General features: G+C 42.9%; 1 protein-coding gene across 7 annotated transcripts in view; it reads left to right on the forward strand.

Moving 5' to 3' along the window:
- PHACTR1 (phosphatase and actin regulator 1) overlaps positions 1-16,183 on the forward strand; it is a 308,888-nt gene extending 292,705 nt beyond the window's left edge. For all 7 annotated transcript variants that reach the window (XM_032710975.1, XM_032711209.1, XM_032710889.1 and 4 more), the window contains 3 exons: positions 6,145-6,285; positions 9,289-9,365; positions 11,580-16,183. In XM_032710975.1, the coding sequence (XP_032566866.1) occupies positions 6,145-6,285; positions 9,289-9,365; positions 11,580-11,595 (234 nt within the window). In that variant the 3' untranslated portion in view covers positions 11,596-16,183. The remainder of the gene's footprint in view (positions 1-6,144; positions 6,286-9,288; positions 9,366-11,579) is intronic.
- The last annotated feature ends 1,757 nt before the right edge of the window (positions 16,184-17,940 follow it).

Genomic DNA, 17,940 nt, shown 5'->3' on the forward strand with positions numbered 1-17,940 from the left:
ATGCTGCTCCTATGTCTTTACCACAAAAAGTGAGGAGCAAAGGAGAGAGCGGGTTGTGTGTGCTGCTGCCTAGGGTCTGTAATTTTTCACCTTAGTTTCTTCCCTAAATAACAACCATAACATTTTAACGAGGCAACAGAGCAGGCAATGATGAAGTGCCAAGACAACAAGCTTCCTTGTGACCAAAGTGGAGCAAACTACAGCATTCTGCATTTGACTAAATCCCAAGACCAACCTGGCAATAGTACATCCCTCTCCTCTTTACCTGGTGTCAGTGCTTGGGCTTGCTTCATTTCCCATGCCGAGGACAAAGGGGTTTGTGTTAAACCTTCCCTTCCAAATTGCCTTAGTATCAAAGCTTGAAAAGTGCCCATTTGTGTCTATATGTGATCCAGGATATACAGAGGAAAACTTGACCTCCTATGACAAGACATGAGAAGACCTGTCCTAATTTGCTGCTTTTGCATTAGTAAAAATTCATTCACTTCGTAAGGGATTTTTACCCTGGTTCACTGTGGTGGTTTGAGCCACCACAAAAATCCAAAATCCAATTTCCAGGCTTCCCCCACGCCTTCCCACAATTTATCTCAACACCAAAGAGAAATTTTCAGGCAAGAGGCTTCTATAGGGGAAAGGGGAAGTATATACACATTTATTTTACACAAATAAATACTATACAAGCTAAAAGCAACTATCTATATAATATTATACACTTCTATCGGTCCTTTTAAGCTTCTCCTTCAATTCAGTCCAGGAAAAGCCCTTCAGGGCTGATAGGTACCCAGTCTCTCTCTCATGGGAGTGTTCAGAGAACCTGAACACTCCCCCCACCAACCTCCAGCTGTTTGCTGAAGTCCTTTCTTCCTCACGAAGTCCAAGAAGATAGCTCTGAGTCCTTTCTCCTTGGTTCTGTGCCATCTGTGCTGTGTAATTCTCTCTCTCTCATGCCTCGGTTCTGTGCTGCTGTAGTTCAGCTTATCACACATACGTGTCTTGGAACCTTCATTCCTCATCCATGTTTTTGGCTGTCCTGCGTTTAAATCACTGCAGGGACATCCTCCGGGCCTGTCTCTGGTCCGTCCCCAATTTCGTCTGGGGTTATCTCCCTGGCACCGGGCTGCATTCCGCCCGTCCACTTTGGCTCCAATGCCGAGCCTCCCCTCCACTTTACAGTGAGAGGGAAAGGAGAAGCCCCCCTCCACAGCCTAACTGCAAAAGGGGGAGGGGGGGGGAAGAGGGCCTGGCTCCTCTCTCCCTCTTACCTTCAGGTGTTGTGAATCCCTTCCTTCACAACACACACACTCACTCCAGTGCTGCCTCCAACCCTGGCTTAGGCAGAGTTGTGGGGCCGCAGGGCCCCCCTTTCCCCTCCGGAGGGGGAAGAAGGAGGCCCTGCCACCCCTGGCCTTCTACACCCACACAGAGCAGCAGACTCAGACCGATTGCCAACAATTTCCACCAGTTGTGTATATATGATTCTTTCACAGGAGCGAACAAAACGGGCAGTGATTTGCCCTCCAGGGGAGACTGCCCTGGCACCCAATCACCTCTAGGCCCTCAACTTCCAGGGGGGCAATTTGAAACTATGACATTCACACTCAAATAATGAGTCACTTGCGACAAAATTATCCTGCTCCCTCGGCTCACAAATCTTCACAAACAGGTAAACAGAAAAGTAAATGCCCAGTGGTGCACACAGAAAAAGTGCAGACACACTTTGGATTTCCCTTTGACATTAACAGAAGTAAGTAAAAAAGGCTCCACTCAGTAAGAACCCTTTCTCCCTGCTTGGAGCACCACTGCCTTGTTCAGACAATTGCATCATGTCCTTGGCTGTGTCCTTTTACTGTAAGTTTTGAATGTGCCTGTTAGAAGAGCTCATTCTCAGGTGTTGTTCAAGAAGGACTCTGTAGCATTAAGCAATTTTGACCCAAGAGATCACAGCACACAGGTCATAAAAATGAACTCCAAGGTGAGATCTCAGGCGAGCTGTGCCCTCAACGTGGACACAGATTGAACTGAAACCTACAGTGGGGCTGCTTAGAGTCTGTTCTGCAAAGCTGTTTCCCCAGCTGTTCAAGAGTTAAGGGACCTCTGGAAGCCCATACATACTGCAAGACCCTCGCACCTAGCAGCTCACAAGAAATCTCTGCAATGTCATGAGAGAGGCAGGGAAGTTTGTTAACCATTCAAATAATGTAACTCTAATTAATGGCTTTTAGAAAATAACTCAGTGTGGTTGTCCATCTCTTCAAATTTAGCATGATCAGATTGGCATTTTGGTTTAATGTACTGAATATATTTTGTGTGCATGTCTTTATATATGGAAATATATGTAGATTTATGGCTACACATGAACTACGTGATATCAGCTATGGATTTCAGGACTCTTTCACAGCCAGAGCACTGGCACGACAGTCAGGGCATCTTTTTTCCTGTTCACAGCTCTGCCCCAGGCCTCCTAGGTCACCTTGAGCCAGTTGCTTGGTCTCTGTGCTTCACTTGCTTTCCCCACTCTTTGGAGATGGAGACACTGCTTACCACTCTGATAGGGTGTAGAACTACCTGAAATTGCACTGGCTGTAGGTTTCTGAAGCAAAGGCATGGCATCTAAAACTAATATACAGCAATGGTTTTATGTCTTCAGATGAAGAAGCAGCTTTTAGTCTGTCTTACATTCAGGTGTCACCTGAGAATGAAAAACGTACATTAACACCAATTTCATAATGTGCTTATGCCCTTGACATTTTTTCACATCTATTTCAGTGCACCGCTCTTCACACACACCGAAGTTTCCCACTGAGTTTCAGTACAGGTGATGCACCTGATTTGATTTTCTGCATTTGCAAATATGAGAACTTACATGTCTCTCACTTCATCACGTGACCCTTAGCATTTAGTATTATTTGTTTGATTTTACCCACACTCAGTGCACAAAGGAAACCAGATTAGCTGTTTAGGAACCAGTGAGGCACTGAGGTAAATACCAACAATGAATTTACATTGCCAGCAGAAGCATCACCATCTCTGTGGCCCTTGATGCTCCTGCCTTCCTCACACCTCCTAGACAGCAGCCTGGCATGGCATGTTTCACTGTATCAGCAGCCACCTGCCTTCTCCTTTTTACAAACTTGCACATCACTTGGATTAGCACAAACCTGAGAGCCAGCTAATGTCAGGAGCTGACAGAAGCTGTGAAATTGAGTCGGTCATTTTTGAAAGTCCTCTTCCAACTTAGAAAGCTTGTAGGAATTCCCGCTTCCCTTGTAGCCATTTAGAAACACAGAGTTTAATTCGCAGGGTTTTGTATTTTGTTGGTGTGGTCATAGTCTGTGCAGTAAGACATTTTTGTTTTGGTTTCTTTTTTAATTCCATTCCAATCTGAAGCAACATCTAGGCTGTGTGCTAAGATGATAAAAGCTGAGAAGTGTACAGATAATATTAGTGATCCATCCTTAATTCATGCTGTTTTGGGAAAAGAAGCAGTTGATGCAAGTAAAGATGAAGTGTCACCCTTATCTTTGAAATTTTTGGGTGTAGTCATAATATTATTTCAGCATAAAGATTCCCTATTGCCATAGTCAGAGGTTAGATTTTCAATAACTGAAAGCAGATCTATGCTGTTCTATCTGAATAATAATGTATCAGTGCTAACAAACCTGCAGCTCCTAGTATAAGGGCTGCTAGAAAAACCTGCCAGTTCGAGACCACATTTAAGATGAGTTGTAGGACAGAGAGAACCCTCACTCATCATAACTGTGATTATAATCCAAGTGTGGTATAGCACTTAGCTTTTCTTGGTTTTGTTTGCAGTGTGTATTTGGCTTGCAGGTGGCATAGGTGTAGGTATCAGAACTCGAGGCTGAAGAACCAATTCTAGTTAGAATTTTATTCTGTTAGAATTAAAAATAACATTTTTAAATCTAGATGTGCTTTGATCTACTTTATTGTGCCCTCTGGCTTTTCTGACACAGTACTCTAGTTCAAAGATATGTTTATCTTGTTGTCTAAAAAAAAGGCAAAAAAAGTTATGCCTGCTGTTTATGCATTTTGCTTTTTTTAAAAATAAGTCCCCAAAACGTGTAGCCTGAGTTAAGAAGGGAATGTTTTTTGCTAACTTCATTGTGTACATGCTTTTCGGTGACCTGAGCATGGCTGGCCTGAGCATGGGTATAGGAAATAGGGCTTTTCTTGGGAAGCTTTTGAGTGAAAGAGGAGGAATCTCGCGTGGCAGCCACATGCAGAGCAGCTCGCCCCAGGAAACATCATGCTTCCCATAGAAGAAGATGGGTGTGAAAAACTGTTTAGTTTTAAGATCTTTGCAATATTCAGAAGTTTCAAAGTTGTTTTTCAAACTAGCAGTGAGTTTTCCCCCATTATTAAGTGTCATAATTTATCCTAAAATGGCTTTGGAGACAACACATGAACTGCTGAGCTGTGACTTGACTGATGCCAGCTGTCTAGACAAGGGCATCATGTAACAGAGTGTAGAGTTGTGCTCCTCTGCTGGAGTTGTTACACTCTCTTTCCCTGATTTCTCTGGTTTTTGTGTGTGCAAAATGGCTGGGCTGAAGCCAGGAAGAATAGAATTTCCATCCTCATTTCCATTCTCCTGAGCATCTCACAGGCAGGGCATTAGTGCAGCACTGCAGGCTCTCCACTTGAGATGTTTGAACCTGGTTTGTGGGTGCATGCTCAGGGCTGTTGTTGTAAGGAGAGCAGCCCACTGTCACCTGCCATCTCAAGAGAAGAGAAAGACAACCATTCATGCCAAGAACAAACACACAGGCTCAAAGCCAGAAACAGGATGGGCCAGTGGAGCTTTCTTGCATTGGCACCCAGATGCTAGAGAAAGGTGGGATTTTTCACCCTCCACTTAGTATCCTGGCTGTTTTGAATCTTAATTCTTCCTGGAAGATGAAATGCCGGGAACTGAGACTTAATTTGGGAGGAAGGTGGATTCAGGAGCATAAATGATGTTGCAGAATAATCTCAAACATTTTATGAAATATTTAGACCTTTCGCTCTTCACAAGGGTGAAGTACTGCAAATCACACCTATTTCTAGTGAGTGGGAATTATACATTTCGTAGGTACTTGTTATCAGGATATTATTTCTTCTGATGTATCCTGGTTATAAATGTTTCAGTCTAACAGTGAAACTTATTCAGTTAAGCTGCAGCCACATGCACATATCTGTGTAGCACCTTCTTCAGAAACGGTTGCATAATTGCTTTTGACATTAAGCAGCATGCTGTGCATCCAAGGAGAATTGATCCCTGAAAGCTAATGCCTGTCCCTATCCATATAACTGGCTGTGCAATACATGGACTATGAGCATACTACTCTTCTGCTCTTTCTAATTTGAGAGGAGTTTTGACTGTGGCTGCCTGTTCTGCTGTAGAATTTGAAAGAAATGCTTTGTAGTAATGAAGATGCTTTCCTGACAATCCACCCTTGACTTTTTTTTCCCCCTCCTTTTTTTTTTTGCTTATAGCATGCAACATAAACTGTTAAAAGCCAAATATGCTGTGACACAAAATAGAGCAGTCAATAGTGAAAAGTTCAGTGAGCACTAGTCATCCTGCCTGCCTTTTCTAGAGGTAAAGACAAGTCTGCAGGATATCAGAATCATAAAGTAATTCGTTTGTCACCGTTTGCACATAATTTAGGGCAGGAGCCACTCCATGCCTTGCCCTGACTCTAGCGAGGCAGCACAGGACCACACACACAGAGCAGCAGAAGGCTGGGGAGTGAACAGCCTGTGTAGGTAGTTTTAAAGTTGCATTGTGGTCTTTGTCTCTTCCTGGGACATCAGTGCACTAGGAGACTTTCTTGCATTACATCTTATTTCTGCCAGGGGTGATCAACCTCAGCCAGGGATTGGGATCTCTAGCCACAGCTGTTTCCCAAAGAACAGTGGACTGCTCTGGCAGCAAGATAGGATGATATTTACATTGCTATAACAAGAGGGCATCTCCCCGGTAGCAATTCCGTGAAAGGTTGATAAAACAAAAGTACTGGGAATGTGTGAACCCTCTTATTACCATAACGATGGTTGTAGTAAAATAAATCCCCAAGCAGCACTCTGCAGGGAAAAAGAGAAGTCCTGATGCCTTTTTCCACTCCTTCCTCAAACCTGCAGCTGAGTCAAAGGCCCACAGTAGAAGAGCTACGTGAGAGGAAGATCCTCATCCGCTTCAGTGACTACGTGGAAGTGGCAGATGCACAGGACTACGACCGGAGGGCAGACAAACCCTGGACACGACTCACAGCCGCCGACAAAGTAAGTGGAGCAACTTTGGAAGAGCCATGACCTGAATAGACAGAGCAAGTAGCAGAAAGTGGCATCCCTCGGGTCCCACAGGTCCCATGGCTGTCAAGGAATAAACCTCCACCTGACTTCCCTTCCCAACACACTTGTGTTTTTTTTCCCATTCACAAGGTTTGTTTGTTTGAATCATAACTCTTTGGCAACAAGGTTTCTATATGCATGGAAACTAGGAGAGGGAAGGAATCCCAAGCCCTTTGAGAAAGGTCCTAATGACAGCCCTGATACTTTTTACGTTGATTTTGGTCTTAATGCTTCCAGCTGAGAGCTCCAACAAGACCTAGCAGAGCAGTGTGACAGGACCATGTGCCAGAATTTCTGTACCAGGACAGGACAGAACAGATTAGATTTGGGTGTGAAAATGCCAGCAGGTCAATTTGGCAAAGGTATCTCCATCCCTACAAAGCCAGGTAACTTCTCTCTGGTGTGTTACAATAAGAGCCTTTGCTTGGGATTTCTACCACGGAGTATTTTAAGCACTGAACTGAAATTACATGAGACCTGCAGATGAAGAAAAGGCACACATTTGATACTCATGGCATTGCCCTCTCAGCACCAGAGAGACTTCCAGTAAATGGTGTCTCTGTTGTCAGTATTGGTGGCAGAGAGGTTAAATTGATGGCAAATTATATCAATAACATTCTGAAGGTCTTAATGGTGCCTCAGGGAAAAGATTTAAATGTTCTATGGACGCTTTTAAGGACTCTGAAGCTGATCAGTGATTCCCATGCTTACAGTTGCTCTGTGATGCCTTTGTAATTTTAAAGACTTTCAGGTGCCTGAATTCAAGCCTTGACTATTTCTTTGCAATGGAACTCACTCATGCAGCAATGGAGACTATGATGTCCAGTGTTTAGAGACTGAGCAGGCTTTCTGGCCATGCCACTCATCTATAGTGCTCTTAGTTTTATTCACAAAGAACAAGCTCTTAGACTTGTATAATTGAGCCAAAAGATTTGTATAGTTTTGTGACCATTGGTCTCCTTCTTGACAGAGTGCTTTTTTCAATTAGCTGTGGATAAGTTAATAAAGCATAAACTGATCTGAAAACATGAAAAACTTCCTCTGGACTGTCCACAGACCATAATATACTGGGTTAAATTAGCTTTTCCCATTTTATCTCATCATGTTTGACAAGATCTTAGTCAACTGACTTAGTTTTATTCTCTTAATTGGTAAATGAGGAAGGGAATAAATCTCCCAACTGGACCTTTGATTATTTATGGGTGACAAGCTGAAACTGAGGCTTGTCTGGGATGAAAGACATGGAGAAACTTCATCTGGGCATGGAGAAGATTTGGTTTCCAGAGAAGTTCTACCTCATCCTGTGTCTCTGAAAAGAACAAGCATGAAATACCACTATTAAGTGTAACCTGGTAAAAAGTTTAGTATTAAGGCAAAGTACTTTGACATCACTTTTTCTTTTTTTATAATGCATGTGCAAATTCAATTGTTAGAGCAAAGGGTTAAGGTCTCCAAATGAACCTTTTCTCAGCAAAGCATCATCAGATGAAGAGAGTTTGTCATGCCAATATTAATGCCCCTTATGGCATAAGGAAGCAGACAGATTGTTTTTTTGGGGTTGGGTCCTGTGGGCAGTATTCTAATTTCTACCATTCAGATGGATCTGCTCTTCCCCACCACAGTGTCCACTGTTGGAAAAAATAGCTAGGCAAATTGAAATAAACTCTAAAATGCCTGACAAAGCCACACTATCCTATAAAAGATTATTTTCTTCCAGAGCTTTGATTCAATAGCCATCTTCATTGGTCAGCACAGGCTAGATTTATTGCAAAAACAGATTTTAGCAATGGGCTTTTCTGTTTGTCAGAAAATCTTGCTCTGTGTGCTTGGTGGAGGGAATTGCCTTCAATCAGAGTTCGTCTTTATCAGGTCTGACTCTTAGGGGAAGGAAAAGGGCACTTTTGCATCTCTCCAATAGATGAGGGTTGGAGGGGGAAACAGATCTCAGACCCTGTGGGAGTCAGCAGCCCCTGTGGCCTCCTTCACAGTCACTTCAGTTGCAGATTGGTCTGCTGAATGTAGGCCCTTGAGCTGCTGCATAGCCATCGCTCTGTCCTGATGGATGGAGGCAGAGCCTGACAGGCACTTCTAAGGGAAATAAAAACCCAAAGCTGTGCAGAAAGAGCACAAGGGGCCTTTTCTTTAGAAAAACACTTGCAAAATCTATCACTTAGAGCTTATCAAGGCAAAGGTAATTGGTGACTGGGTCAGTGGCTGTTGCAAAAGCCCTGTTATGGGCTCATGCTACTCATACTAGTTTAGATTTCCTTCACTGAGAAAAATTGCTGGCAGACACGAGTTTTCAGCATCCCACAGAAAGGCAATGGCACACACCTTGCACCCATGGGAGCGTTTGGCCACAGGAAGCACCTTGCATGTCCCTTCCAAACACTCACGGTGAAACCCAGTTATGAGCTACAAATATTACAGGTCTGTCAGAGGTTCTGCTGAGTGCCACCTCTTCCATGCAGCTGAGTTCCTCCAAATCAACCCCTCTGGTTTTTTATTCTTCAGTATCTCTCTTCCTGCCAGTGCCCCTGGGTTTCTTTTCCCTCATGGGCAAGCCACAGAGGGTGAATACCACCGCACCATGGCTATTTTTCTGCTGGATTAGTGTGTTGAATCGGTTTAACAAACAATACAGCTGGGTCAGAAGGGAGGAGGAGGGCAGAGGAGCACAGCCTTAGGCAATGTAGAGGGCAGGAAGCCAGGCATCCCTCTTTTCTTCCCAAGTGAGATCACTCACTGTAGGTAACTTTATCCAAGGAAATGTTTATCTCTGTTACTTTTCATATTTTAAGTCTTTATGTTGGTCTTTCTCTCTCTGATAATGTTATCTATTTGATTCACTTTTAATATACTGTTTTGAGAACAAAATGAATTTATTTTAATCTCTCTCATTTATACATTTATGAGTTTATTTGTCCTTTGCAGGCAGCCATTCGAAAGGAGCTTAATGAATTTAAAAGCTCTGAAATGGAAGTTCATGAATTAAGTAGGCATCTAACAAGGTAAGCTGAGATTAATTTTTTAAGACTATAAATGAATACTGTTTTCAAAAAAACAACCAGCAGCTGTTTCTCCAACACACAATGAACACACCATGAGGTCTAGGCAACATTTAGAATTACAGGCTGTAAAAGAAACACACAGATGAATACATGCTACCCCATTATGTGATGTTATGCAGGCGTGTGCCATCTGTTTAACAAAGTGTCACCTCCTTTTATTTGTGGAATAATCATGCTCTAGCCGTGTATCTGTTCTTCTGAGATCAAAAGTAAGTAATGTTGGTGTCTGAAGCAGGACAAGGGACTCTTGTAGAGCACACAGGAAAGTATGAATGAGCACACACTAAACCCTGCTGAGTGTAGAGCTGTTCCACACCGCACACATCCCTCCCACAGATCTCTCAGTCCTGTCCATGTCCAGCCATAGGCAATGCAGTGGGGAAATGTCAAGATCCACATTATAAGAGAAGCACTATTTGTTACACTTTTGGCTTTTTTTACTTATAAAGGTAGAGACTGAATGAGTTATCCATGAGCCCAAACGAACCACCTTCCTCTCTGACAGGCTGGGGCTGAGGAACGCTGGGAGGTCAGGGCACGTGCCCCACACAGCCTGTGCTGAGTCTGCTCTGCCTTTGGTGCCAAAATGAGCCAACTCCTGGCATTTCAGCTTCAGTCAGGCCTTTGCAAATCAACCTTTTAGATTTTAAAGACAAGTGGTAGGTACTGAAGACAAGGGACAGTGAGATCTGGTGCAAAACCAGATCTGCCCTTGTATTAATGCGTCCATCAGCTCGGTGCTCATGAAAAATGCAGGCTATACTTTTAGGAAAAATACAGAAAAGCTTAAGGCAAAATTAATTTTGTATTAGGCGATTTTTAGGTGTATGAATTAATAATTATATTAAAATTCACCACATGTATTATGCATATATTCCCTAGCAGAAACTATTTCCCTTCTCCTCCCTAGCATGTGCTAGACTGGTTGCACTGAGGTCTGTAGTAATGGAGTGCTGCTAGAGACAAGCCAGCTGCTTCTGAGCCATGAGGTCTGGAAGAAGCTTTAGGGTGTACAATTGGCCTAGATCCATTGACCCCAGTGAATGAGCCTTTGAGGGACATTTGGCTCACTCCTCCAGGGGAGAGGTGACAAATATAGAAGGGATGAAGGGGGTATTGCTACAACGAGTCGAGCACCATTGAGAGCTCCATTGAATTCCATGAGGCCTTTAGCATCCCACAACACACAGACTTGGTTTAGTTTTCCAGAAGTATCTCCAGCTGCTTGGTTTTCACAGGCTTCTGGGCAATATTTTCCTTGTCTTACAGTGTTGGGCTGAGCAGTGACCCTTTTAGGTGACTCAGTTTGTATCTGAAAGACACCAACTTGGACTCACTAAGTCTGGGCCAGGCATACATAGAGCCATAACTAATATAACAGAAATTGGAATAAAGGTTTGCCTGAAACTGAGTAGGACTTAGAGGTTAGACAAGTGGCTTTGGGAAATACACACTTGAAGGAAGTATGCTTAAACAAAAGAAAGTAATTCCCTTAAACAAACTTAGATAAATCAGCATTATAAAGTCATTAGCAAGGTAATGAGCTATTCATGTCATTAAGCAATTGCATGAGCTGAGCATAGAATGTGTCACTTTACTAGTGGGACACATTAATTAATTCATAACAGAGTAAAAAATCAAAGCTTAAAAAAAATATATTTGCAGATCTGACAAACCCAGGCCTCCTGACATGCGGTGTCCTTGCAGAAAGGGTGGCCATTTTAGCTCCATTTATCTCTTTAGCCTCCAACATTTAGGAATAATTATACTTAAGCTGTACGTAAATTTTTCTGGCTGAAGAGCACAAGGTTTGTCTGAACCAGGCAATTTTTGTGGAATGGTCTGAAAGATAACTAGATGATCTGCAATCACCCACTCAGGGATCCCATAGGATGGACCCAAAGAGTATGAATGTCTTTGGTAGATTATGGTGCAAACAGCTTATACCTATGAACTGTGAGTCTGGCAAGGACCAAGGAAGTGTGAGTGTCTGTTCTGGGTCCTCAATGCCATCATAGCTGATGCCAGTGCTGCAAGAATAGAGCTGCCTAATGGTGTCACTGTAGCAATTAGTTTTCCTATATTTTTTATGTACAATAAACATGTGAGGATATTATCTTACTGTTTCTCTCTTTTTTTTCCCTTGGGTTTCAGGTTTCATAGACCGTAGCAGATCAATTCTACCTTACTACTATGCCATCTTCAAAACATAACTAAAAGGAACCATAAGTGCTGGTATTATTCACTTCCCTGTTACGTACAATGTAAATCTTCCGAACTGCCTTTTTAAAAAAAAAAAAAAAAAAAAGAGTAGAAAAATAAATATAAAAAAAAGGAAAATTGTATTTACATGTGACGAGTACTGCGGCATCATCAGACCTGCTGGTTCAAGCTTCAGTAACAGAAAATACCCCTGGTGGGAATCGTGCCAAGACTTGGCATCTATGTATAGGACTTTCCCGGCATGTGGATTTGCCATATATGTTCAGGCCCAGCTGGTGGTGCAACCATTTTGTCTTCAGGCAGCCCTCATCCTGACAAGCCTCTGTCATCAACTCCAGAGAGCCCTGAGATGGTGTTCAGAGAATCACTTGGCCTGGATGAAGTCTCCAAAAGATAAGCACCTATGGCATTAAAGCACTTACACCAAACACTCCTTTCAGGCTGCGAGCACCTTATAAGAATGGTGAAGGAGCGAAACTACTCTATGGGCCAGCTCATCTGTTAATATCATCTGACTAGAAAGGCATTTCTTTCCCTGGAGAAGTTTATGTCCAGTCAGAAGACGTTGTTTGGCTTCCAAGCAGAAAAAGGTATCGCCTCTAAAGAACAGGACTCCCTGCTGAAGGCTGCTTCAGTCTCAGCAACTGTTTGTTTTTCATCTCTTTCAAGTATAATTTTCTAAACCCAGTTGTGAACCAATTGGCAGTAAGTGACAAGAATGTTGAGGACAAGCAAGCAAAAACCCATCTCTTCATGGTCACTGCATGGCATTCGCTCCTTTTGTAGTTTGTCTTTACACCCAGGCCTTGTGACTGAGTGAGAGCCGATGTGCACTCAGGCAGCAAGACAGGCCGGCATTCCCCACCGGCTCTGCAGAGGGACACGTGACAGGAGGAACTGGGGGTTCGATGAGGGATAGCTATCCTCTCTGTATCAGGTGTTTCAAGAACTGATCCTAAACTCATTCTGAGCAAAGCATGACCGATTGTGTTACCTGGCCTAACAAAAGGAGTCTGGTGCATTCTTATGGATGGTGGGACTTGTTACTAGTACCCACAGCTGAGGCATAAGGACAGCAATTCAGAGGTGTTCTGAATTTATTGGTTCTAATTTTGGTTTTAATTTATTTTTATTATAGTGGTTTAACACACAAACTGACCAAGTAAAGCTCAGAGAGCTGGTCACTCTGGGCCTGGTTTACTTGCCAACTTAAGCGTGTGCTCTACAGTAAGTAAGCATGCACACAGCCTCACTGCATTCAAGGATATGTCTGACAGGCTTAACTGAAGCTGAACACATTAAAGTGCTTTTCTGAACTTAGGCCATCACCTTCCAGAATCAAGTCCTTAACTAGTATAATGCCAGCAAGCTGGGGTAAACATTGTCAGGATTCCTTTCCAGCTCTTACATGAAACTATTATGCCATTGTTTTGGGACAGTGGCCCAAAGCACTGTAGCAACACTACTGTAAGAAGTTCCGGATTATTACTTCAGGACACCTTTTTTCTTCTGTAATAGCAATTTGCTTTGACAGTTTGAACCGAAAGGCCAAAGTTTTTTACTACAGTATTGTTATTTCTGTTATTTTACTAATTTTTTCTTTCTCACTGTCTTCCACATATCTGTCCTCTCTTCTGTGCTCCCTGTCCACCTCCCCAGTGCCATGCTAACATTGCCCTTCACGGATCACGGGCTGAGAAGCCTCTTGCACATGAGCATTTAATGGCCAATGCAACACAGTGCCAACACTCCTGCCTCTTCTCAGGCCTTGTCTCATTCTTCTGGTTGCAGGAGTACAGCAATAGGACCTGTGTAGCCCATGGAGTGGTTCTAGCATCCAGGCTGCCCAACAACCCTGGCAGCAAGGCTAATGCACTCCATCTACGCTTAGTGGTGGTACTCAGTGCCTAGTGGTGGTACTCAATGCCTCACAGATTTGCTCTCTATCTGAGACAAGTGAAAGTTTTTCTTTTTCATCCATGGCCATCCTTGCAACGCTATGGATGATTAGCTATTAAATAAAAATTGGCTGTTGTAGGATAGAAGATCAAAGGAAAGTAAAAACCAGTTGGTTTCTGGTGCCTCATTTTTGAGGCATCATGCCTCAGACACTTCCCAGATTGAGTGATGATTTCTGAAGAAATACACAGTGATCCCTATATCACCAGCTCACAGTTGCTTGAGATACAAGTGCATCAGTGGTGAAAGCCTTCAATGTGCAGTGTTATCAGCTCAGGGCAGCAAAGGCAGAGCACTTAACGTACTAGCCAGGAATACACTGCTTTGGGGTAATTTTCATTAAAACCTGGGGTTCATGTTTTTAAGTTCATTCACATACACATGCACACAAGACTGCATCACGGCTTTTAAAAAGGGAAAAAAGCCTCTGTGCTTTTAACTACACATACACTGTATTAGGAATGGGCTCTGCAGCACAGATGTTCTGAAGAGCAACAAGTCCATATGTTCCCAGTATAGATCTCACACCTGGCCTGGCATCATTAGCTTAGAAGTTCACTGTGAAAGGGAAAAGACACCATTTAAGCAGCAGTGGTGGCAGAAATCCCAGGACTCAGTAGGCTAGTGAGAGGGAAGTTGTCACACTCAGCCTTGCCCCATGATTTATGCTGTCCCCAGGGCAGCCTCACACAGCCATGCTTTTTTTTTATTCTTTTACCTTTTTTCTTTTTCTTTTTTTTAATAACTGTGTTAGCTCCTGGCTGAGCAGACACCAGGACACAGGCGGAAGAACTGCCATATTCTGCCCATTTGCAAATGGAGCTCATTACCGAAAAGGTAGAAGGGGAGGAGAAAGAAGCCATACAAAGTGTTTGGCACTGCCATAAGCATTACAGAACTGACACTTCATCTGCTTTTAGCTTCATTGGGTCTGGGTAGTTTGTGAAGGTAACCTTTGTCAAGGCATCCTTCAACAGCCTTTCAGGGCCTGACCACGGCAGTGCATCCTCAGTTTGCACACCCACCTCTCTGGCATCAATGGGAAGTTGCACACAGACTGGGGAACTGCTAGTCCCTGGTTTTTAAATCTGTTTTTTTGAGCACTTGTCTTCTCATCTGTGAAAGCCATCTCTATCATGGTAAAGTAGCTGTGATTCTGTTGAGGGTAAAGAAAAAAAAACAAAAACAAACACTCATGGTATCTCTCCCTTTGACCTGGATGATGTGTAGGATGTAAAGATGATGGCATTCCTGCTAAGACTGTTACCACCAGTCATCTTCATTCATATGAGGAGGAGATTAACAGTGATAATAAAGAAATTACGTCAGGTTTAGAGAATAGAAAAATCAACATGGAACAAAAATGGCTATGCCTATCATCCGTCTCCAAAGCTTATAATGGAGATAATAATCCAGAGCCAAGGAAGAAAAATGTTTTGGTTATAATCCACTGAATCCTGAATTCTTAAAATGTGCAGCTATTGTGACATGTGTTCTACATTCTGTGGAAGGATGAAGTAGAAATGGGGAGTATGGGGGCCTGGGGAGATAGTGGGTATTGGAAAAGCAATTCCAAAACATCTAGGCAAAAAAGTTTTGATTGTTTGGATGTGATGGTGAGGAAGTCCAATAAGTGGCATTACCAGGAACCTGACAACGTAATTCTGACTCAGAGGGAAGGTGAGTGTTGTGGCTTTTGCCCACCCTACATCCCACTGTGTAGGTACTTGCAAGCTGAAGAAGTTCAAGGCTGCAAGTTTGCTGGGATGAGGCTCAGGCCAACTTTTATGTCTAGGCAATTCCTAGTGAGCACTCTGGGCATTATCAGAAGAGAAGGAAGGGGGGAAAAGAACATAATAGACTTTCAGCTATTTTATGTTAACTGAAACCATTCAGTGAGTCCATTACACAAATATATTTTGTCCTAATCCATGTATAACCTGTCAGCACTTTGCCAACACTGCAGCTACTCACCAAACTCACCCTTCATTACTTCTGTAGTGCCACCTGTGCAGTGCAAACACTATAAACCAAGAGGGGGGGAGCACTTCCAACATGCACTCATAAAAATAGATGGGCGAGGTGGAAACCCACAGTTAGACATACATGGGTTCCCTAACGTGCCTGCAAATAAAATCACTTTGTATAAATAGCCATGGGAGATGACTAGGCTAATAAAAAATCAGGAAAGAGAAAGGGGACAAATTATTTTTCTTAGGTGTTCAGTCTGCTCAAGCTTGGAACAACTTCTGTAAACAAAGAGGAGGTGACGGGCACATTACCTGCCTTCCCGTGTGTCCCAGTTACTCCTGCACCAGTTGCATTTTCCAGTTGATATCCAAGTGTATATATATAGTTTGTCTTTGTATAGGAGTGAGTGTGGTGGCTGTCAATCGTGCTCTTCCAGTATTGTAATTTAACAGATTATGGCTGTATGAAAATGATGTAAATAACTAGAAAAAATTAATCTGGATCTCTAATGTCCTAGTTTTTGTACATACTGAAACTGCATGGTATTTAAATTATTGTTTGTCTCTGATGTATGCAGTTTCTTAAAAAAATTCATTTAAAAAAAAGCATTTTCGTGCCTGTGTATTTTATCACCCTCTATCCCAGTGACTGACAGTGTAACACATGGATGCAGTCAAGGATACAGCCCTCCTGCTGCCAGGCAGGCTTGCCCACCTCCATGGGGAGCAAAGCAGGAGAGTGAGACTTACCAGAGATGATCAGTGGAACGCACTGAATGGGCCACAAGCGCCACTGCTGAGCTGGATCAACAAAGGTGTGCAAAGGAGGATGATGGCATCTCTGCTGCTAAAATTGTACCCAACACTGTGCTAATGAAGAGCAAATCCAACAGTCTGTACAAGACACACACGCACACACACACATCCACAAACACAACCAAACCCCACCTGTCGCCACAATGTTGTTGGCACAGGGAATGCTGTGCCAGCTGCCAGCATCAACGTGCAGCATTTGCCAGCTCTGCTCTCCCTTCCCTGTTCACAAGCCTTTGTCCAATAGGCAATATCTGGTGGTTAAAGAAAACGTCAAGTAGCACTAGCAAGTGCTGTTGCTGTTCAGCAGAGGAGCCTTTCCTGCACATCTATATTGCCTTTTCATCTTTTTTTTTTTTTCCCTCTTTCCCCTGAGTAGCTTCAGTAGTTGCACAGCATTTCAGGCTGTGACAAGCTGAAGTCTCTGTGTAGTGAAGAAAAAACCTACCCATGAATAAGTACGTATCTTCAAACAGGCTCACTGGCCTCCAGCAGAAAGTATTTAAGGTAACAGCTCTGCTTAGGCTCTTCAGTTTTTGTAACTGATGGTGCAAAAATTCTGACCCTTAAGCAACAACTGACACCCAGCATCCTCACAGTAACTGGCAGATGGGAGCAGTTCCCCTTCCCTGACACACACGTAGGCTTCCAATTCCACAAAAATTGAAGATCTATGTATTTTAACTGACCAAATTCTGTTCCTTTCCCTTGTTGATAGGGAGACACAACATCATCAAAACTCTGCTATGGGTCTTTTTTGTTTGTTTTCATTTGGGTAAGTTTTCACTGAACTCCTTAAAATCCTTGTTTGTATGCATTTCCATTCTCACAGCCAACAAGTTCGTAGCTATCCAGTGAGGCTTGCATAAATAAAGTAAACAAAATCATAGTTTTTAACTAAAGATCCCCTTTTCCCGCAACTAGATATGGCTTCCACAGCAGCAGTACAATGTGGTTTGGTTACATACAGTAATTTCTGTGATTTAACAAGAAAAATGTTGGTGAGAATACATTGTACAGGGAATATGAAAACACAGCCCAATCTCTTGCGCCGAGACCTCTACAAAAGGGATGGGGGTTTATGTTTTAATGGAAGTTTTTCATAAAACCAGTCTGAGTGAAGAGACGTGTGTGCCTTCAGTGAAGTCTATGTAATTACTAGCAATCAAATTGCAATCCAATGCCATCTTCAGGCAGGAAGCAGAGGAGGCTGAAAAACCCAATTCTCTATTTAACAGACACACCTGGCTTGCTACCATGTTCCTCCTGGACAGCATAAAGGTTAATAGAAAACAAATAGCAAAGATAACCCTTTCCTCATATTAAGTACTTAGCCAAGGATTTCAGTGTGAGGCTCAACTATACGCAATTTCAAAACAATCTGTGTCTAGGAGTCCGTAGTAGGTAAAAGAGCAAACTTCAGTGGGATTTCCCACTAAAAGAAGTACCAAGCTGGACACCACAATTATTGAGCTGGTTTAGTTCAACAGGTCAACTACAGGCTGATGACAATTGCTGGAGGCACAGACCCAGGCTTCCCAAACAGTGGA

The sequence above is a fragment of the Chiroxiphia lanceolata genome, chromosome 1 (genome assembly GCF_009829145.1).
Source record: "Chiroxiphia lanceolata isolate bChiLan1 chromosome 1, bChiLan1.pri, whole genome shotgun sequence".
In the NCBI taxonomy this organism is placed as follows: Eukaryota; Metazoa; Chordata; class Aves; order Passeriformes; family Pipridae; genus Chiroxiphia; species Chiroxiphia lanceolata.